The sequence below is a fragment of the Jaculus jaculus genome, chromosome 1, assembly GCF_020740685.1.
Source record: "Jaculus jaculus isolate mJacJac1 chromosome 1, mJacJac1.mat.Y.cur, whole genome shotgun sequence".
Lineage (NCBI taxonomy): Eukaryota > Metazoa > Chordata > Mammalia > Rodentia > Dipodidae > Jaculus > Jaculus jaculus.
The window spans coordinates 260,053,348-260,076,080 of record NC_059102.1 but is presented as its reverse complement, the minus strand read 5'-3'; the positions used below and the strand labels follow the sequence as shown (position 1 = coordinate 260,076,080).

Here is a 22,733-nt window from a genome sequence, read left to right as displayed (position 1 = left end):
ATCCCTAATTTCCCTCTCCCAAATCCACCCTTCATTGAATCCCTTCTTTTTCCAACTAGTCTTTTATTTTGATGTCATCATTTTCCTCTCCTATTACTCAGGTAGTGTCAGGCACTATGAGGTCATGAATATTAAGGCCATTTTGTGTCTGGAAGACAGCACTGTAAGCAGTTCTACCCTTCCTTTGGCTCTTACACTCTTTCTGTCACCTCTTCCCACAATGGTCCCTGAGCTTGGAGGGTATGATAGATGCCTCAGTGCTGAACACTCTTCCGTCACTTCTCTGCAGTTTTGGAGTTAACCCAGTGGTCACCACCATCTAAAAAGAGAAGTTTCTCTAACCAAAAGTGAGTGTAGCATTAATATATGGGTATGAACATTTTAAAAAGTGTTTAGAGGGCAGTTTGGTGGGCATAATTATGTACTTGACCAGACAACAAGAAGCTAAAGTTACCCCCCTAGGGCTTATGATCTCCACAGCCACTGGCTTTTAACTAGGTTTTCAGTACCAGGCATGTATTCCATCTTGCGGAGTGGGCCTACAGTCCCATCAAAGAGCAGTTATTTTCCCCATAACATACATAACACTATTGTACCAGGTTAAAAAAAAAAAAAATTGATGGGCTGGAGAGATGGCTTAGCAGCTAAGCGCTTGCCTGTGAAGCCTAGGGACCCTGGTTTGAGGCTCGATTCCCCCGATGCATGAGGGGGCGCACTCATCTGGAGTTTGTTTGCAGTGGCTGGAGGCCCTGGCGCGCCCATTCTCTGTCTCTCTCTGTCGCTCTCAAATAAATGAATAAAAATTTAAAAAATATTGAGACAAGGTCATACTCTATAGCCCAAGCTGGCTTCAAACACATAGCAATCCTCTGCCTCAGTCTCCTGAGTGCTAGGATTATAGGTGTGCACTGCTACTTCTAGGCAAAAGCTTGTCTATTCTTTTGAGTGTGTGTGTGTGGCATGTGTGTATGTATGCATGCTCACACGTGTGTAGGTGGATGCATGTGTACAGAGGCCAGAGGGTTGATGGCGTTGGGTGTCTTACTCCATGATGCTCTACCTTGAGAAATGCTGCTTGCTTGAACCCAGAGCTCACTGGTTGGGCTAGTTTGCCAGCCTGTCCCAGGGGCCCTCTCTCCACCTCCTGAGCCACACCCACCTAACACTGAGGATGGTGCTGGGTACGGAAACTCATGTTCTCACATAGCAAATGCTTTACTGAGCTCTCTCTCTAACCCTACTATTCTTTTTGCGAGAGTGTTTTTTTTTTTTTTTTTTTGAGGGAGAGTTTTATGTAGCTCAGACTAGCCTAGAACTATGAAGATTACCTTGAGTTCCTGATCCTCTTACCTCCACTTCCTGAGTGCTAGGATTTGCAGGCCTGTGCCACCATACCTTTTATGCTGTGCTGAGGATTGAGGTTTTTTTTTTTTTTTTTGGGTGTATGTTGTGTGTTCACATGTGTTTATATCACAACTGGCTGAGAATTATGATTTCAAAACACAGATGGTGGGATTGGGAAATAGCTCAGGGATGAAGCATGGTTGGTGCAAGTGTGAGAAGTGGAGTTAGAATTCCCAGCACTGAAGTAAATGCCAGGTGGGAATGGCAGCCTGCCTGGAATCCCAGCCCTTGGGAGGCAGGGATGGGGGATCCCCAGGGCAAGATGACTAGCCAGATTAGCCAAATGTGCAAGCCCTAGACTCAAGTGAGACCCTGCTTCAGGAAAATAAGGTGGAGAGCAATTGAGGAAGTTATCATGTCAACCTCTGGCCTACACACACACACACACACACACACACACACACACCCACACACACACACACACCAAAAACAACTAACCTACAGATCACATGCTGGGGCTTGGGATGTAGCTCAGTGGTAAAGTGCTTGCCTAGCATGTGCAAGGCCACAGGTTCAATTGTCAGCATCACAAAACATAAACACACAGATGCTGATTTCCAATCCCTCACACAAATTGAGGGATGAAATGATAATTTTTACACAGAAGTCTTTAAGTGGACCACATGGGTCAACAGCAAGCTAGACACAACATCCAGGGAGGACAAAAATTCACGTGGGTCCTGGGTGGTCTTTCCTCCTTTCTGGGTAGTTGGCAAAAGACAGTTCAATTTTTTCTTTTCTTTTGAGGTAGGGTCTCACTCTAGCTCAAGCTGACCTGGAATTCACTATGGAGTCTCAGGCTGGCTGTGAACTCACGGCGATTCTTTCACCTCTGCCTCCCGAGTGCTGGGATTAAAGGCATGTGTCATCATGCCCTGCTTCAAATTTTTAAAAAATCTATGTGTATGTGTACAAATACATGTATGCGTGTGTGTGCCTATGTGTCAGAACACAATTTTTGATGGTGTCCCTCAGGTACCCTGTATAACTCTTAAGTGAGGCACAGTCTGCAGCTCACAAAATTAGACTAGGCACCGTGAGCCCTAGGGATCCCCCTTCTGTCCCCATCGCCCCAATGCTGGGATTACAATTGTGCATCCATGTCCATGTCCAGCAGTGTTAGGTGGGTTCTGGGGATCAAATTCAGGTCCTCATGCTTGCAAGGCAGGCATTTTACTGACTCCCCAGCTCTTCAAATGTCCTTAAGAGAGTATTTTTTTTTTTTTTTTGTTTGTTGTTCGTTTGTTTTGTTTTCAAGGCTGGGTCTCACTCCAGTCCAGGCTGACCTGCAATTTACTATGTCATCTCAGGGTGACCTTGAACTCATGGAGATCCTCCTACCTCTGTCTCCTAAGTGCTGGGATTAAAGATGTGCACCACCATGCCTGGCTCCCTTGTGCTGGGTGAGCAACCAACAGGAAAAGGTGAGTGGATCCTAGAGTGGGGATGGAAAACAAGGCAAAACTTCTAGCAGCAGGCCCAGCTGGAGGAGGACTTGGATTGTAGATTGATGTAGTTTCCCTGGGTGGATAAAGACATGGTATCTTCTCTGGAATTGTTCATCATCTTTTCAACGAGGACTCTAAAAAAAAGGAAGAAGGAAAAAATAAACCCAGGACAGTGGGCAGAGGTAAAGGAGAAATGGCAGATACTGTCTTATCACCAGGCAGTCCTCAGGCCATGAGATTTAAGTGTCCCTGTGTCCCCCATTATTTTAGGGGAGCTGGCATTCTGGTGGCTCAGTCTGTTCTTGCTTGCTCAGAAGCTAGAAACCAGAGTGGGTCCATGGGCCTGTCTTCAGAACACAGTGAGTTACTCACCTCATGGCCTCATTAATATTTTTATTCTCTTTGACTGATGTTTCGGTCCAGCCTGTGAAACCATTCTCTTTACTGAACCGGTCAATCTGGTCCCGGCTCACTGCCCAAGGCGACAGATCACTCTGACAAAGAAAACACCCGAAAGGCAACACCATAAATATCACAGGAACAAAAATATGGACCTGTCTGTTTAAAATCTTTATTGCACCAATAGCTGAGAATATCAGCATCTAACATCTGCAGCCAACATTGCCTCTAAGAAAGTGTCTCAGTATCTCTTCAAAGGAGGCAGAGATGATCCTGACAATGTGAAAGGACCAAACAGGCTGGTGGCCGGTGCTAATAGTGCTTGGGAGGCGGAAGCAGGAGAATTTTGAGTTCTAGGCAAGCCTCAGCTACATAAAGAGTCAATGAGAGAAAGGGGGGGGGCTGGAATGATGGCTTAGTTGTGAAGGCAGTTGCCTGCAAAGCCTAAGGACCAAGGTTTGATTCCCAGTACCCATGTAAGCCAGATGCACGAGGTAGCACAAGCATCTGGAGATTGTTTGCAGTGGCTAGAGGCCCTCTTGTGCCTTCATGCGTGCTCTCTCTCTCTCTCCCTCTCTCTTTCAAAAAGTAAATAAGATATAAAAAATTTGAAACAAAGGAGAGAGAGAGAGGGAGAAGAAGAAAGAGAGAGAGACCAGCCAACTGAGAACAGAGACCCAGAATCAGGGTGCATTTTAGATACTCTTACTCTCACCACAAACAGAGGCCAGGGGCCATTTACTTAGACTGGCCACACACCTTGTTGGCCAGGAGTAGGCACGGTACTGGCTCTCCACTGGGCAGTGTAAGCTTGCTGTCCAGGTCCTGTTTCCACCTTTGGCTGTTACTGAAGGTAGTGGCATTGGTGACATCAAACATAATGACACAGGCAGAAGCATCTCGATAGTACAGTCTTGTCATAGAGGTGAAACGCTCTTGTCCTAGGGAGAAGAGAGTACTCGGGAGAAGGTGATTGTGGAAAATACTCAAACACCTTCTCTGACACCCCGCCCACCCTCCCTTTGCAAGGACAGGACAGTGTGCACATGTGGTAGAGGGAGCCACATACCTCTCCCTCTGACTCTTGGGTTTTCTACCTATCCCATAAAAGGCAGATTCTGCACCCAGCTTGCCCAGGTGCAGATCTCTGCTGTCGTTTACTATGTGGGTGACTTTAAGTAAATCAGGCTCTGAGTGCTTCAGATCTGTGTCACCTGTAATGTCAGGGGAACGCTTTCATGACAGCTGCTGTGAGTCGGGAAGTTGGAAATAGAGGAATAGCTGGCACATAACAAGAGCTCACTATTATCACCATCTCTATTTTCTGGGGAATCCTGTTTCTTACCCAAATCACCTGAAAAATCTAGAAGACCACCCACCCCAGCTGAAAGAGCCCCCACTTGTGGCCTGCAGAATTCACCACCTTACAAGCCCTCTGCCCACACAGAGAGCTTCTGCTCACTCCATGTCACTCAGGGCAAAAACATCAGCAAAAGCGTTAGCTACTCAGCTCACGTGTCTTCACTGCAGTTCAATTATTAGCTTCAGAAGAATAATCTGGTTTTGCTGTTCCACTCCCCGTCCTCAGCTTGCTAGTTAAATAAATGCCTCCCTTTGTTCCTGTCTGGCTTCCCAGTTTACCTGCAATATCCCACAACTGGAGTCGCACCATCTCCGAGTCAGACCACTGGAGAACCTTCAGAGCGAAATCCACTGAAAAGATACATTATATTAGTTGCAAAGGGGAAAGTGGAGGAAGGAATGGAGGGAATTACCATGGGTTATTGTCTATAATGATGGAAGTTGTCAATAAAAAAAAAATAAATTTGCCTTTAGGGGTCGGGATAGATGGCTCAGCAGTTACTTGCTTGCAAAGTTTGATGGCCCAGGTTCAAAACCCCAACATCCACATAAAGCCAGATATAAAAAGTGACTTTGAAGCTGGACAGATGGTTCAGTGGTTAAGGTGCTTGCCTGCAAAGCCTAATGACCCAGATTCAATACCCCAGGGCCCACATAAAACCAGATGCACAAAGTGGCACATACATCTAGAGTTTATTTGCAGCAGCTGGAGGCCCTGGCATGCCCAATTCTCTTTGTCTCTCTCCTCTCTTTCCGCTTGCAAATAAATAAAAAAATCTTTTAAAAAATCTTTTAAAAAATGACTCTAGAGCCGGGCGTGATGGCGCACGCCTTTAATCCCAGCACTTGGGAGGCAGAGGTAGGAGGATCACCGTGAGTTCGAGGCCACCCTGAGACTACATAGTGAATTCCAGGTGAGCCTGGGCTAGAGTGAGACCCTACCTCGAAAAACCAAAAAAAAAAAAAAAAAAAAAGACTCTGGCATTTGTTTGCAGTGACCAGAGAACCTACCCAGCATGTACATACAAACATACATTTCAAAAATTGGAAAGCCTGATGCCCTGATTCAGTTCCCCAGGACCCATATAAAGCCAGATGCACAAACTGGCACATGCATCTGGAGTTTGTTTGCAATGGCTAGAGGCCTTGGCATGCCCACTCATTCTTTATTTCTCTCTCTCTCTGCTTGCAAATAAATAAATATTTAAAAATCCAGCAGATAAAAATTGCCTTAAAAATTGAGGGATAAACACAGATCAAATATGCAATGACTAGTCCAGGAACAAGAAGCTCCAATTCTGTTTATTTGTGTAAGCTCTCACTCCATAGGCTGAGATGAGCCCACGTGGCATCTTATGTGCGGGACGGATAATTCCTACTCTTCAAAGGTTCTCCGTGTTTCCTATCAAACCAGTCCATTCAGTGTTCTTTGTCTCCATAGCTATGAACAACGGGGTGGGAATGATTATGAAAATGATCCCTATTCTCAGATCCAATGGTTTCTGACAGCTTTTAGGGGTTTTCTTAGGGAAGGGATCATGGGGGAGATGAAGAAAATCAGTTAAGTGTGGTCAGTTTTGACTTCTGCACTCAACTTCACTACTAGTTTCTAGTTAAACTGTATTATGAGAAAAACACACCCTCAAGAAGTCTGCATCCTCCATAAAGCTGCGGGATTATCCAAGACAGGAACAGGATAAATGAGAAGGGTTCCAGAAGGTTCTACATGGGTGAGGTTTAAGAGTGGTGCTGCTTTCTACCATCAGGTCTATAGATAAGGAGGCCCCAGGAATTAAGGTTTAACATGTATTCAAGGAAGACCACCCATAAACCCTCCAACTTGCTATGTAGCCCAAGCTAGCTTCGAACTTGAGATCCCTCTGCCTCAGCAACCTGAGTGCTAGTTACAGGTATGAGCAACCACACCCAGCAGGAAAGCTTTAAGAAATTAATTTATTTATTTGCAAGCAGAGAGAGAGAGAGAGAGAAGAGAGATCGAGAGAGAATGGGCACACCAGGGCCTGTAGCCATTGCAAATGAACTCCAGACGCATGTGCCCCTTGGGCACCTGGCTGACATGGGTCCTGGGGAATCAAACCTAGGTCCTTTGGCTTCACAGGCAAATGCCTTAACCACTAAGCCATCTCTCCAGCCCAGGAAAGCTTTTTGATAAGGAGAGAAGTGGGATAATTTCAGTTTGGAAATATATTCTTCTACATCTGGACAGGAGTAAGTGGGGGAGGCGCTGGGGAGATGGCTCAGTAGTTAAGGTGCTTGCCCATAAAGCTTACTGATCTGAATTTGATACCCACATAAAATCAGGGGCACAAAATGGTATATATACCTGGAATTCATTTGCAGTGGCTGGAGGCCCAGATGCACCCATTCTCTCTCTCTCTCTCTCTCTCTCTCTGTCTCTCTCTGCCACCGGGTGTGGTGGCCCACACCTTTAATTCCAGCACTCTAGAGGCAGGGGTAGGAGGACTGTAGTGAGTTTGAGGCCAGCCTAAAACTACATAGTGAACTCAAGGTCAGCCTGGGCTACAGGGAGACCTTACCTTGAAAAACAAACAAACAAACAAAAAGTAGGAAAATTCAGAATAAAGACTAAAAGTGAGCACAGTCAATTATATTCTTACTAGAGGAAAACTAGGACAATTGGTAAAAATTAACTAGCCAAGTACTTTAACATCAAATCCATGAACTAAGGACCCTCATATTATTTAGGAGCAGAGGGCAAAGAGTAGAAGGCAGAGTGGTCAGGAAACAGGTTTTGAAGTTGTGAATCTTTAATTTTGCTAGGTAATTAAATTTTAATTGCAAAGTAAATGATTTATTATTTTAATTTTTGTTTTGTTTTGTTTTTCGAGGTAGGGAATCACTCTGGCTCAGGCTGACTTGGAATTCACCATGGAGTCTCAGGGTGACCTTGAACTCACGGTGATCCTCCTACCTCTGCCTCCCTAGTGCTGGGATTCAAGATGTGAGCCACCATGCCTGGCTATTTTAATTTTTTTTGTAGGACTGGGGAGATGGCTTAGCAGTTAAAAGTAACTGTTTGCAAAGCCTGCAGGCCAGGGTTCGATCCCTCAGTATCCACATAAAGCCAGATGCACAAAGTGGCACATGTATCTAGAGTTTGTGTGCAGTGGCAAGAGGCTCTGGCATGCCTATTTTCTCCCTTCCTTCTCTCTCTCTCAAATAAATGATTTCAAGAAAAAGTTGCTGGGCGTGATGGCGCACGCCTTTAATCTCAGCACTCGGGAGGCAGAGGTAGGAGGATCGCCGTGAGTTCAAGGCCAACCTGAGACTCCATGGTGAATTCCAGGTCAGCCTGAGCCAGAGTGAGACCCTACCTCGAAAAAACAAACAAACAAAAAAAAAAAAAAAGAAAAGAAAAAGTTAATAATAAAATAAAAAATTTCATATAAATGCAAGTACACATTTCCAAAATTCACACTGCTTAAATTTACTCTTTTCCATCCCCAGCTCTCATTAACCTAATTAACAAAAAGACGTTTTTACTTGGGGGCGGGGGGAAGCAGTTTAATTGAGTCCAAAGGCCAAACTGGGAAAGAAATGAATTAACTGTTGGTGTACCTTCCCTTCCTCCCTCCCTTCCCCAGTGTAAGGAGAAAAGGCGTGGAAAGATAGATCAGATCAAGGGGTATATTTCACGTCCTTTCACAGATTCCTCTTATTTTCTTTGCGCCTGGCCAACCTTGGATCTGGAGAGTGGAACATGGGTCCTTAGGCTTCGCAGACAAGCGCCTTAATGGTTAAGCCATCTCTCTAGCCCAAATTCCTCATATTTTCCCATGACTTCCTCCCTAGGTTTAGTGTTGCTCAGTCAACAGACAAAACCCCCAAAGCTCATCAGCTCTTACTGACATCTGACTGAGGCTCAGAGACTTATTGCGGGGGAGGGGTGTCTCTAGTCCTCCCCACATCCTAGAGTCCTCCCGATCACTTGGCTCCTGGGTTCTTCTCCTTAGACCAAGTCAAAAGCCAGCCGTTCCGTTCCTTTCCCAACAGCTGTCTGTCATTCGTGGGAAGCAGGGCAAAAGCCTGTGCGGGCACCTGACCGGGCTTACAGGAGGGTCTCAGCTGCTGCTGCCCTCGAGAGGTTTGCCCCAGCAGCTTGCATGGCCAAGGCAGCGGGCGCCCACCGTAAACAGCACTTGCGCTTGGACTCCATTCTCCCTTCTCCACGGCCACTGTCACACCTCGGCTCTCTTTCCAGGCATTTGGGAACAGGCTGGGAGGAGACCCAAACACCTGGCCATCACTCGCCGGAGGAGCCCGGAAGCCTACAACCCGACCCGAGGGTGCGCGGGTGGGCCCGGGGTCCTCGTCCGCCCCCCTCCCGGCCCCCCGCGGCCCCTCACCTCCCACCGTGGACTTGTAGTGTTTGCTGAAGGTGTCCTGGGAATATCGCTGGACCAGCGACGTCTTGCCCACGGCGGCGTCCCCCACCACCAGTACTTTGAACAGGTGATCTCGGCTGCCCATGGCTAGCGGGTTGAGGTTTTTTTGGGGGGTGATGGGGGGAGAGCGGGAAGTTGCTGAGGTTAACCCCCTTGGCTCCGGGTTGTCTTCAGAATAAAGTTAGGCATTCCCATCCCCCGTCGTCTGAAGCTGCTGCGACGAGAAAGCAGGAAAGAAAACTTTGCATTCACTCTAGGCAAGCTTCCTCCGCGCGCGCGCGGCTGCAGCCTGGGTGGGGCGCAGAGCCGCAGCCAAGAGCCCCCTGCGGTTGGCACCGTCGCCTCCGCCCAGTCGGGCTGCCCACGACCGGATCGGCGTCTCGGGGGCTCGTCGTGGGGTTCCCTTCCCCCTCTCCAATCAGCCCCTGAACCAGGGCCAGCTCACTTACCCGGCTGGGGACAGACAGCGCGAGCCCTCCTCCCACCACACACACCAAGGTCAGGTCCATGGCCCGACTCTGTCCTGCCCCTCTTGGAGCGCCCCTTGCCCCCCGCCCTACGCCCCAGCATCACGTGCCGGGCTGCTCGGAGCACTACATTTCCCAGTGCGCTTGGCGCTCAAGAGACCTAGAGAGTGCAGAGATTCGCCCGCGAGGCCTCGAGGGAAATGTAGTTTATATACTATTTTTTCTTTTTGTTCCGCCAAAACCTGCAGTTTCAAGGTTTTCGAACTTCTTTAACCATTCAGACTCTTATTTCAAAACAACTGTAAAACTGAGCCCGGTGACCATGCCTGTAATCCCAACACTTGGGAAGTGGAGGCAGAAGGATCAGAAAGTTCAAGGCCACCCATCCAATGAGTTTGAGGCCAGCTTGGGTTACACGATACCTTTTCTCGAAAAACAAAAATAAACAACACAAACAATTACACATGTTGGGCATGGTGTAGCAATGTCTGTTATTCCAGTCCTAAAGAGGCAGAGGAGGCTTGCTGTGCGTTTGAGGCCACCCTGAGCTGTATAACGCATTTTCTCACCTGTCTAAATCTGTCGCTGGATAGTTTTCCAATATGTTTAAGGTTTTATGTCGCCAAGATAAATTGTTGCCTTAATAAAAGTCAAAGCATTATCGATCATGTTCTAGAACTGCTTCCTGGTCTTTCAGATAGCCTGTCAGTCCAGGACCTTGTGAAGATGATCTTTTGTTTTGTATGACCCAATTACGGGCAAATTAAAGGGCGCTTGACCCAAGAGACCAACCCTTAGAAAAATCTATGCCAAAAGTTACAGCACTTAATAGTTGGCCATAGCAACAGACTATGAACGAGAGACAGTTCCTCATTCTCATTTCCACAGTTCCTACATTAACCACACCAAGTCATGTATTGTTTGAGAAAAAACAAACACCAAAAAAAAAAAAAAACAAACCCAAATTGGAGCTCTGTGACATTTTCCTCATTTGTGACTGAATAATCATTATTAGCACATATTTTTAATTTTCAAGCCTGTAATTTTCTGACCCACTTACCCTTTAGATAGCAGTTACTGGGACATGAAGCTGCAAAGAAAGCAGAATGAGTTTCACTTTTTTGTCGCTTTTTGTTTGAGACAGGGACCCCAGTAGCCCAGGCTGGTCTCAAACTTGTGATGGCCTTGAACTTCTGATCCGCCTGTAAGTACACTTGGTTTTATGTGGTTCTGGGGAACCAAACCCAGGGCTTCCTGCATGCTAGTCAAGCACTTCACCAGAACTTCATCTCCAGCCTCACCTTTAAAAAAAAAAAAAAAAAAAATTATTTATTTATTTGAGAGTGACAGAGAGAGAAAGAGAGAGAGTGGGCAGGCCAGGGCCTCCAGCCACTGCAAATGAACTCCAGATGAATGTGCCACCTTGTGCATCTGGCTTATGTGGGTACTGGGGAATCAAGCCTCTCACTGGGGTTCTTAGACTTCACAGGCAAGTGCTTACTGCTAAGCCATCTCTCCAGCCCTCACCTTTTCTTTTTTTTTTAAAGATTATATCTCATGCATCTTGAGTTGGTGTGGTGTAGCAAGAGACCCTGGCTTGTCCATTCTCTGTCAACCTCTCTCTCTCTCTCCTAGTAAATAAATACATAAAAATAAATTTAGCCGGGTGTGGTGGCGCACACTTTTAATCTCGGCACTTGGGAGGCAGAGGTAGGAGGATCCCTGTGAGTTTGGGGCCACCCTGAGACTACAAAGTGAATTCCAGGTCAGCTTTGGTTAGAGCAAGACTCTACCTTGAAAAAAGCAAAAACAACAACAACAACAACAAAAACTTTTTTTGTGTGTTGCAATTCTTTTATTTTATTTTTTAATTTTTAAATTTTTATTAACATTTTCCATGATTATAAAAAAATATCCCATGGTAATTCCCTCCCTCCCCACCCCCACACTTTCCCCTTTGAAATTCCATTCTCCATCATATTACCTCCCCATTACAATCATTGTACTTACATATATACAATATCAACCTATTAAGTATCCTCCTCCCTTCCTTTCTCTTCCCTTTATGTCTCCTTTTTAACTTACTGGCCTCTGCTACCAAGTATTTTCCTTCTCAGGCAGAAGCCCAATCATCTGTAGCTAGGATCCACATATGAGAGAGAACATGTGGCGCTTGGCTTTCTGGGCCTGGGTTACCTCACTTAGTATAATCCTTTCCAGGTCCATCCATTTTTCTGCAAATTTCATAACTTCATTTTTCTTTACCGCTGAGTAGAACTCCATTGTATAAATGTGCCACATCTTCATTATCCACTCATCAGTTGAGGGACATCTAGGCTGGTTCCATTTCTCAGCTATTATAAATTGAGCAGCAATAAACATGGTTGAGCACATACTTCTAAGGAAATGAGATGAGTCCTTTGGATATATGCCTAGGAGTGCTATAGCTGGGTCATATGGTAGATCAATCTTTAGCTGTTTTAGGAACCTCCACACTGATTTCCACAATGGCTGGACCAGATTGCATTCCCACCAGCAGTGTAGAAGGGTTCCTCTTTTTCCACATCCCCGCCAACATTTATGATCATTTGTTTTCATGATGGTGGCCAATCTGACAGGAGTGAGATGGAATCTCAATGTAGTTTTAATCTGCATTTCCCTGATGACTAGTGACGTAGAACATTTTTTTAGATGCTTATGTGCCATTTGTATTTCTTCCTTTGAGAATGCTCTATTTAGCTCCATAGCCCATTTTTTTTAATTAATTAATTTATTTGAGAGCAACAGACACAGAGAGAAAGACAGATAGAGGGAGAGAGAATGGGCACGCCAGGGCTTCCAGCCTCTGCAAATGAACTCCAGACGTGTGCCCCCTTGTGCATCTGGCTAACGTGGGACCTGGGGAACCGAGCCTCGTACCGGGGTCCTTAGGCTTCACAGGCAAGCGCTTAACCGCTAAGCCATCTCTCCAGCCCCATAGCCCATTTTTTGATTGGCTTGTTTGATTCCTTATTATTTAACTTTTTGAGTTCTTTGTATATCCTAGATATTAATCCTCTATCAGATATGTAGCTAGCGAAGATTTTTTCCCATTCTGTAGGTTGCCTCTTTGCTTTTTTCACTGTGTCCTTTGCAGTGCAAAATCTTTGTAATTTCATGAGGTCCCAGTGATTAATCTGTGGTTTTATTGCCTGAGCAATTGGGGTTGTATTCAGAAAGTCTTTGCCAAGACCAATATGTTGAAGGGTTTCCCCTACTTTTTCCTCTAGCAGTTTCAGAGTTTCAGGTCTGATGTTAAGGTCTTTAATCCATTTGGACTTAATTCTTGTGCATGGCGAGACAGAAGAATCTATTTTCATCCTTCTGCAGATATATATCCAGTTTTCAAAACACCATTTGCTGAAGAGGCTGTCTCTTCTCCAATGAGTATTTTTGGCATTTTTATTGAATATCAGGTGGCTATAGCTACTTGGGCTCAAAAACTTTTAATAAAAATAAAATAAAGATTAGATCTCAGCCGGGCGTGGTGGCACACACCTTTAATCCCAGCACTCGGGAGGCAGAGGTAGGAGGATTGCCATGAGTTCGAGGCCACCCTGAGACCACATAGTGAATTCCAGGTCAGCCTGAGCTAGAGCAAGACCCTACCTTGAAACCGCTCCCCACCCAAAAAAAGATTAGATCTCACGTAGTCAAGACTAGCCTCTAACTTTTGCTCTTCCTGCCTCTGCCTTCTGAGTGTGGTACAGGCCTGGGCCATCATACCCAGCGCTCACTCTTGCACACATGCTGACTAACTCTCCCTCCTTTTTTCTTCTTTCCTCTTTCTTTCTCTCCCTTCCTCTCTCTCTCTCTTTATATCAATATTTCGTTAGTGTACAAAGTAACAAGTTTAATTGTGACACGTTCAGACACGTGTATCAGTATACTTTGGTCTGTTTTTCCCACACTGGTCCCCCTCCCCCTCCCATCTTTAAGAATCAAGTTTTCTCAGTTCCTACTTGCTTTGGCATTTGTTCCCATGTGGCTTCTGAGATGCTGTTTGGGTGGTTTGGATGAAAGGTCTCTCATGGCCTCATGTGTTTTAAATACTTGGTCCCCTTCTGATGGTAATTTGGGAAAGTTGGGGAGCCTTTGGGAGGTGGGTCATTGTGAGTGGATCTTGCAGTTTATTGGTGGCCCACTGGGTGTTCAGAGCTAGCTCACTCAGACTATTTCTACCCAGGTGATGTGACAAGATGTGATACCTTGCTGTCTGTTATTTCATTCATTTATTTGGGAGAGAAAGACAGTGTGTGTGGCGGGGGGAGGGGGTTGTGCAAGGGCCTCCAGCCACTGCAAAGAAACTCCAGACGAATGTGTCTGGCTTTACAGGGTGAAGGGTTAACAGCCTTTCCTGAAAATTAAAGGGAACTAAAGAGTTAATAACTATCCCTAAAGCTCATGGGCAATAAAGAAGTTACAGAGGTATTCGGCCTCATTAAGTTCAACACCTTGCCTGATTGATGTACCCCCCTTAAGCTCAGATGGCCTTGAAGGACCAGAGACCATCTGAGTATCCTCCCTTAGACATTCCTGGCTGAAGAAGCCTATTCTGAACAAGGACACAAACAGCTTCCATTTTCTTATCAGCTGCACCTAGCACAGTCTGTTTCTCAGGATCCTCCTTGTAAGTGTGAACCCCAGCCTGGCTCAGTGCTTCAGCCTCCATCCGGTGGGAAGGCTGCTGCCCCTCGCTGTTTCTCTCAATAGTGTTGTAGAGATCAAGTCTGGTGTTCTCTTCTGCTTTTCTCTTACAGCTTTCCTTATACATGGTCACTGGGGAATGGAACTCAGGCCATGAAGCTATAAAAGAAAGCAGCTTTAACCACTGAGCCGTCCTTCCAGCCCCTGCTATCTGTTTTTGCTAGGCTTTTGCCAGTTTTCCTTCAAAATTGTAAACTGCTGGGTGTGGTGGTGTATGCCTTTAATCTCAGCACTTGGGACACAGAGGTAGGAGGCTTGCTGTGAGTTTGAGGCTAGTTGGAGACTACCCAGTGAAATCCAGGTCAGCCTGGACTAGAGTAAGACCCTACCTCAAAAACAAAACAAAACAACACTGTAAGCCAAAATAAACTGTTTCCTTCCATAAACTGCTTTTGATTGGGTGTTTTGTCCCATTAATGAGATGGTAACTGCAACACTGTTATTTCTTTCTTTCTTTTGTTTATTTTTATTTATTTATTTAGTTGAGAGAGACAGGCAGAGAGAGAGGAAGAGGCAGATAATGAGAGAGAATGGGCACGCCAGGGCCTCCAGCCTCTGCAAACAAATTCCAGACACGTGCGCCCCCTTGTGCATCTGGCTAACATGGGTCCTCGGGAGTTGAGCCTCAAACCCGGGTCCTTAGGCCTCAGAGGCAAGCGCTTAACCACTAAGCCATCTCTCCAGCCCTGTTATTTCTTTCTTTGCTGTTGTTATTTGTTTTTCAAGGTAGGGTTTCACTCTAGTCCAGGCTGACCTAGAATTCACTATATAGTCTCAGGGTGGCCTTGAACTTACAGTGATCCTCCTACCTCTGCCTTCTGAGTGCTTGGATTAAAGGTGTGCGCCACCATGCCTGGCTTGTCCTTCCTTCCTTCTTTTTTTTTTCAAGGTAGGATCTCCTCTAGCCCAGGCTGACCTAAAATTCACTATGTCGTCTCAAGGTGGCCTTGAACTCACAGCAATCTTTCTACCTCTGCCTTCTGAGTGCTGAGATTAAAGGTGCCACCATGCCCAACCCTTGGCTTGTTATTTCTTTTTAATTCTCCTATTTCTCTGATGATAACCTTACCCTCCTTCAGGTTTCTCTGTATCCCATTAACCACTAAGTATGACATAAGGCTTAACTTTTGGTCCTTGAGTTGATTATAGTCTTTAGTGAATTGCTCTTGGCTTCCAATAACTCTCTGTCATCACTTTATTTATTTATTTTTGTCTCCAAATAATTATGTCCAACTCTTACAAAGGCCCCTCCACCCAAGGATCCTGCCATGGCCTTCCTTTTACTCATCGCTGCCCAAATAGCTCCTCTTCTCTGCTCCTCTGCCTTTGTCTCTGGCTCCATCATTTCTGCGTTCCAGGCAGGGTTTAACCATCGTTAACATTTCATTTGACATACATCCATTTGCCAACTCCCACTTTAGAAAGTCAGTTGCCACATCCTACTGATTCTTCACAATGTTCCTCCCACCCGTCCTCTCTGCTGCCACCCCAGTGACAGTTTCCTAGTTCAGCTTTCTTCGTCTTACAACTGATGACATAAAAATATGCTGTCACAAAGTAGGAAGAAATTGGTATTGTGATTCAAGCTGAAGGCACTTGGGGAAACTGCAGTTGCAGGAAGTGCTTGTCCGTCTTTTCCTACATGCAAATAAGCCATAAACATCCATCTGAAGGGCTGCCCTTCACAAATCAAGGCTAGATCCCCAGTGACCTGTCACTGGGGATGCAGTGGGCTGGCATAAGCAACTCTGAAACAGCTCATCTTCTGCTAGCTTCTGTCCCTCCCATGTCACTTAGTAGAACCTCTAGAATAAATATACTACTCTATCCACTTGCTCTGTCATTCCATCACAAAAGCGTTGCTCCCTCTCTAAAATGTATAAAAGTGTTCTTTCATTATTTCTTGGGGCTTCACTCTCTTTTAAATATCCTCATTTACATGTAAATTTACACAACCTTTATGGGCTGGGGAGATAGCTTAGCAGTTATTGGTGCTTGCTTGCAAAGCCTATGGGCCTGGGTTCTATTCCCCAGGGTTCATGCAAAGCTGGACACCATTGTACGTGCATTTGCAGTGGCAAGAGACTCTGGCATGCACACACACACACACACAACTAGACAAATAAGTAAAATATGAATAAACTCATGCTTTTTTGTTGTTGTTAATCAGTTCATATAAATTAAGTTCTTTGACCCAGTCAGAACCTACCTAAGAGCTAAGAGGTCACTGAAATTATCCATTTACTGTTCTCCATGACTGAAGAAGACTTTTTGTTCAGTTCTTATTTCGCTATTGTTTGTTTTTCTTTCTTTAATTTATCCCATGAAACTGGCTAGAGTGATTTCCTTAAAACATCATTTTTCAGCCAGGTGTGGTAGACTATGTTTACTCTTAGTGCCTCAGAAGGCAGAGGTAAGAGGATTGCTGGGAGTTTGAGGCCAGCCTGGAACTTATAGGGTGAGTGCCAGGTCAGCCTGGGCTATATTAAGTCCCTACCTCAAAAAAAAAAAAAAAAAAATTATTGCTTCTTCACTTCCTACCTATTATCCTCTCTAAACTGGCCACTGTTCATTAGTAACCAAAGTTTTCTATACCCATGTGCCACCCACTAACTACCTTTATCTTACCTGATTGCAAGGTCTTAATACGTTTCTCTGGCTGTACCTGAAACTCATATAAACCCTGTGACTCAGCCTCTGAGTACCTTTGAGTACTGGGATTACAGGCATGAGCCACCACATCAGGACTGTTTCTCTGTCCTCTGCACCACAGGACCTCATTCTTCCCTTAAGTAACAGAGTTTCTATAGAAAGAGAAATGTTAGGCCAGGTGTGGTGGTGCAGGCCTGTAATCCCAGGATTTGGGAGGTGGAAGCAGGAGGATCAGAAGTTCAGGGTCATCCTACCTGCCTATCCACTTGAAGGCCAGCAACCAGGGCTACAGGAGAACTTGTTTCCAAAAAGCCAAACAAATGGAAACTGCAACAAAAAAACAAAAGCAAGAAAACACAGAAACAAAATAAAAGGAGAGTTCTTACTCCTTGGGTGAAGGCAGGAGGCATATATTAAGTTGCCATTCTGATTCCCGTTTCCCAGAAGGAGAGAGTTATAAATATAAGAGAAGGAAAATTACATGAAAATACATTCTAAGTGTCCAACAACTGATTTGCATATACATTTTTAGCACAGTGTGTTTGGGAAGCTGGGGAGTACACTGTTGCTATCACTCATGATGGGTGTTGCCTTCCTCATTTTTCACTTTTTGCTTTAAAAAAAAATATATATTATTTATTTGAGAGGGAGAAAGAAGGAGAGAGAGAGAGCAAACACATGCCAGGGCCTCTAGCCACTGTAAACGAACTCCAGATGCATATACCCCCTTGTGCATCTGGCTTACATGAGTCCTGGAGAGTCGAACCAGGATCCTCTGGCTTTGCAGGCAAGTGCCTTAATCGCTAAGCCATCTCTCCAGCCCCTGCTTCTTGCTTTTTATCTTGACTTCTTTTGAACCTACAGAAGAGGTAAAGGGATGTGCCTTTCTCCTGGGTTTACCAACCAGGTATATCTCATTACCTCTGCTTTGTCTTCTTTTTTTCTTCTCCAGGTAGGGTCTCCTCTAGCCCAGGCTGACCTGGAATTTACTATGTAGTCTCAGGTTGTCCTCAAACTCACAGCAATCCTCCTACCTCTTGAGTGCTAGGATTTAAGGCATGTGCCACCACACCTGCTGCTTTGTCTTTTGAGGGTGTTGGACCATTTGAAAGCAATAGACATTCCCACCTCAAATACTACAGCACCATTACCAATAATGATATTCTTTTACCAAACCGAAATATCATGATCACACCTTAGAAAATTAGGCCAGGTTCAATGATGTCATTTACTAGTAGACACTTCTATTTCTCTTTTGTGGATGTGGATGTGGGTGCACGTGCATGGAGGCCAGAGGACAATCTCACGTGTTGGTCCTCACTTTCCCCCTTGTTTAAGGCAGGGTCTCTGGTCCACTGCTGCACTTGCCAGGCTGGCTGGCCTGCAAGCTGGCAGGGAATTCTCCTATTTCTGCCTTGCGTGTCATCATGGGTGTGCTGGAGAACACATGCCAGTTACTGTGTCCAGCTTCTCGTGGGTTCTGGGACTCCAACTCAGCTTCTGTTGATGTGCTGTATTAGTCACTTTCTCACTGCTGTGACCAAATACCTGAGCAGAAGCAGTTTAAGGAATGAAGGCTTTTTTAAATCTACAGTCCATCATGGCAGGAAAGGCGTGGCAGCAAGAGCTTGAGGCAGCTGCTCACGTTCAGTCTGCAGTCTGGGAGCAGAGGATGAGGATGCTGGGGCTCAGCTCTCTTTCTCCATTTATTTGTTTATTATTTATTTGAGGTAGGGTCTTGCTCTAGCCCAGGCTGGGAGTAAAGGTGTGCACCACATGGAATGGTGCTGCCCACAGTTAGGGTAAGACTTCCGGCTTCAATTCACCTAATCTAGAAGAGCCTTTGCAATGTCTAGAAATTTATTCCCATAGTGATTCTAAATTCTGTCAGGTTGACAACCCAGATTAACCAACAGCTGTGTCCACTGAACCATTTCCCAAGCCCCATTTGTCTTTCTCTTCAGACCCCTAAATACTTTTCTCATTTCTTCCCACTTTCTTTCTTTCTGATGTGGAAACCAGCCAAGGTCATGCATGGTGTTTAGCTATTCTCTTTATTCAATGTCTGTCTGTCAGTCTCTGTCTCACTTTGTCTTCCCTCTTTTTTGCAGGGCTGGAATGGAAGCCAGGGCTTCATGTATGCCATGCAAGAACTCTGCCTCTGAGCTATGCTCACAGCCCTCCTTAGTCTTCTGTGACCTAAGACTGCTGTGTGTCATAGGCAGCTCCACAATGCTGGGATGAATATCCAACCACAGTTTATGGGAGGAATGAGTTTATATCAAGCTTACAGATCTGGGGGAAGTTCCATCAATGGCAGAGGAAACTGGCTCCCTTTCACAGATCCAAGCAGAGAAAAAGCACCAGCCCCTAGCAAAGACCAAAAGCAGCCAGCACCAGAGCTCAAACCTCTCTGAGTACCTTTGGGCTGGGATTCAGGCCGGTGATAAGCGTCCCCCCACTCTCCAGCAGGAGTCTGCCTGCTACGGGCTAAGCTGCAAACTCAAGGGGCAGTACATTCAAACTACCACACTGTTTAATATAGGGCTCAGTAGCCATGTGTACTTATTTGTATTTAAGTTAAATTAAATAAATTTAAAAACTAATTCATCAATTACCTAGTCACATTTCAAATGCTCAATAGCCAAACTTGGCAATGTGGGACAACATAGACATTTTTTGAAATGATGAAAGATTTAAGAGAGAGTAGAAATAAGAGGTAAGACAAGCAGAAAAGTTCTCAAGCTGAGATTTGTTTCCATGCCCAGCAAGTCTGACTATTCTTGCTACTACAAAAAGTTATACTTAAGCTGGGCATGGTAGCGTACACCTTTAATCTCAGCACTCGCAAGGCAGAGGTAGGTGGATCACCGTGAGTTCGAGGCTACCCTGAGACTACATAGTGAATTCCAGGTCAGCCTTGGCTAGTGAGAGACCCTATTTTGAAAAACCAAAAAAAAAAAAAAAAAAAAGAACCAAGTGTGATTGAGACCCAGTCCACCTTGAGAACACAGGTCCCTTGCAGTTCCTCAGCTGCTGATCCTTGCCCACCACTGGGCTTACTGTGGACAAGGCTATTGCTGGGCTCCTTAACAAAGGCTCGGGCACATGCAAGGCCCAATTCACAGGTGACGATGCTCCTCAGGCCATCTTCCCTTCCATTGTGGGGCACCCACAGCCCGGGAGGTGTGGTGGTGGACATGGGCCAGAAAGACTCCTATATAGGTGATGAAGCCCAGACCAAAAGAGACATCCTGACCCTTCAGTACCCCATTGAACATGGCATTGTCACCAACTTGGACAACATGGAGAAGATCTGGCATCATACCTTCTACAGTGTGCGTGCCCCCCAGGAGTACCCTGTGCTACTGATCCCCTAAATTTCAACTCCACCCCCGGAGAGATGACCCAGATCATGCTTGAGGCCTTCAACACCCCAGCCATGTATGTGGCCATCCAGGCAGTGCAGTCCTCGTATGCCTCTGGCTGTACCATGGGCATCGTAACAGACACTGGCGATGGGGTCACCCACACTGTGTCCACATATGAGGGCTATGCTCTCCCCCATGCCATCTGCGTCTGCATCTGGCTGGCCTCATGAAGATCCTGACTGAGGGTGCTTACAGCTCCACCACCACAGGTGAGTAGGAAATCTTATGTGACATCAAGATAAAGCCATGCCTTGTACTTTGAGCAGGAGATGGCCACTGCTGGCATCCCTTCTTCCCTGGAGAAGAGCTACAAGTTGCCTGATGGCCAGATCATCCCCATTGGCAATGCGCGGTTCTCTGCCCCAAGGCACTCCCCCAGCCTTCTTTTCTGGGCATGGAATCCTACAGTATCATGAAGTGTGATATTATATATCCATGAGGAACTGTATGCCAACATAGTGCTGTCTGGTGGTCCCACCATGTACCCAGGAATTGCCGACAGGATGCAGAAAGAGATCACAACCCTGGCACCCAGCACAGTGAAGATCAAGGTCATTGTTCACCCCGAGCTCAAGTACTCTGTGCGGATCTGTGGCTCGCTTTGTGGTCCAGACTGGCTTTGAATCTATGTTCTTCCTGCTTCTGCCTCTGAAATCCTGGGGCTACAGGCATGCATCACCACATGTGGCTGGACCTGTGTGTGTGTTCATGTGTGTAAGCGTACACATGTGTATGTGGAAGTGAGAAGACAATAGAGTGTTGTTTGTCGGGTGCATCACCTACTTTTTGAGACAGGGCCTCTGGCTTGGAGCTCGCTAAGTACGTTAGACTGGCTGGACCATGATCCTAAGGGATCGCCCTGTTTCCACATCCCCAGCTTTGGGATCATAAGTATATACCACCATGCCTGGCTTTTTTTTTTTTAAACATGGATTTGAACTATTTCCCTAGTGTCTTTTTTTTTTTTTTTTGGAGACAGGGCTCATGTAATCCAGGCTGGCCTTGGGACTTTTTATATAGCTGAGAATGACCTTTGAAATTCTGATCCTTCTGCCTTGACCTCCAGAATTACAGGTGTGTGCCCCTATACCCAGTTTTATGTGGTGCTAGGGATTGAGTCCACTGTGCCATGCCTGCTGGGCAAGCACTCTACAAACTGAGCTACATCCTCAGCCTTGGGCTTTTTTGCCCCTTAACCCCTTTAGTCACAAATTGGTAGTCTTCCACACTTAACTACACAATAATATAGCCACAGACTCTTCCAAGTAATGTTGAAAAATTCTTATCTGATTGGTTAAACTGTCCCTAGTTTTCTACAACTTCTGCTTTCTTTGTGGTGCTTTTTTTTCCCTTTTAATCTTGTTGGCAGGTGTAGTGGCTCATGCCTTTAATCCCAGCACTTGGGAGGCAGAGTAGAAGGAGTGCCATGAGTTCAAGGCCACCTTGAGACTACATAGTGAGTTCCAGGCCAGCCTGGGCTAGAGTGAGACCCTACCTTGAGCTCGCCCCCCCAGCAAAAAAAATCTTGTAAGTCAATATTTTCTTGGGTAGCCAAATTAAAGGTTTTATATCTAGAAGAGATAACAGAATGCAGGCAGAGCACTGAAAGCCCTGTACTGTGCATCTCCCATTCTATGGGTGTTAGCTGAAGGAGCCGACTAACTTTAGGAGTACCATCAGCCTACTGATCTCAGGGTTGGAAGTGCTGCCTGTAATTATGTTACAAAAATACCATCAGAGAGAGGCTGGTGCCTGGAAGGTTTTTGTTTTTTTTCTTAGTGTCCATTGGAAAATATTGCCACTTGCTGGCCTCGCTAGGAACCACTACTTACATGACTCCTGTAGGGGCCACATCCTGTGTGAGTAGTGGTTCTCAGAAGAGGCGTGGACATTAGATAGACCTGGGTGTGGCTATGCTCTGATTCTGTTTTTCTGTATCTGACAGCTCAGGAAAATTGCGTCACAAGTAGCTCATAGGCTATGTGGTCAGACTCCGCCCTCCAGGCCTTTTGGGAACTATTTGTAGTTCCCAAAAGCATGACTCACTTCTACGCTTAGCTCCTGGTTCCTCCACTGCAGCATGGCACTTTCTCTTCTCTCTTTTTGCTGGGCTAACTCCTCAGGATCCTCCAAAAAGGCTACTTCCCGGAGCATCATGGCTGGATGAGGCCCTATCCACCTGCCTGCTCCCTGAGCCACCTTCCATCCAACCAGTGTGCTTCCTAGTCATATAGCTCCTGCTGTAGTTTGGATCTGGAATGTCTCCTAAAGGTCTCTGTGGTAGAGGCTTGGTCCTCAACTTGGTGTATTGGAAAGTGCTGGAAACCGTTTGGCCTAATAAAAGGTTTTAGGTCATGGAGGGAATACTTTGTTTCTTTTTTTTTTAATTTTAATTTT

General features: G+C 45.7%; 1 protein-coding gene and 1 pseudogene across 2 annotated transcripts; one reads left to right on the top strand and one right to left on the bottom strand.

Annotated features, from left to right (window-relative positions):
• Positions 1–1,409: 1,409 nt before the first annotated feature.
• Rab29 (RAB29, member RAS oncogene family) lies at positions 1,410–9,614 on the bottom strand. Of its 2 annotated transcripts, none has more exons than XM_045141859.1 (6): positions 9,490–9,614; positions 9,002–9,254; positions 4,893–4,964; positions 4,011–4,192; positions 3,225–3,346; positions 1,410–2,986 (listed from the first exon to the last, which is right to left on the bottom strand). In XM_045141859.1, exons 2-6 carry the CDS (start codon positions 9,123–9,125, stop codon positions 2,872–2,874), a joined length of 615 nt encoding a protein of 204 aa, XP_044997794.1. In that variant the 5' UTR covers positions 9,126–9,254; positions 9,490–9,614; the 3' UTR covers positions 1,410–2,871. The 2 variants fall into 2 exon arrangements, with proteins under 2 accessions (XP_044997794.1, XP_004663593.2); XM_004663536.2 differs by having other exon boundaries at positions 9,002–9,251; positions 9,490–9,589.
• Positions 9,615–13,950: 4,336 nt separating this feature from the next.
• LOC101606700 lies at positions 13,951–21,221 on the top strand (annotated as a pseudogene).
• Positions 21,222–22,733: the final 1,512 nt, after the last annotated feature.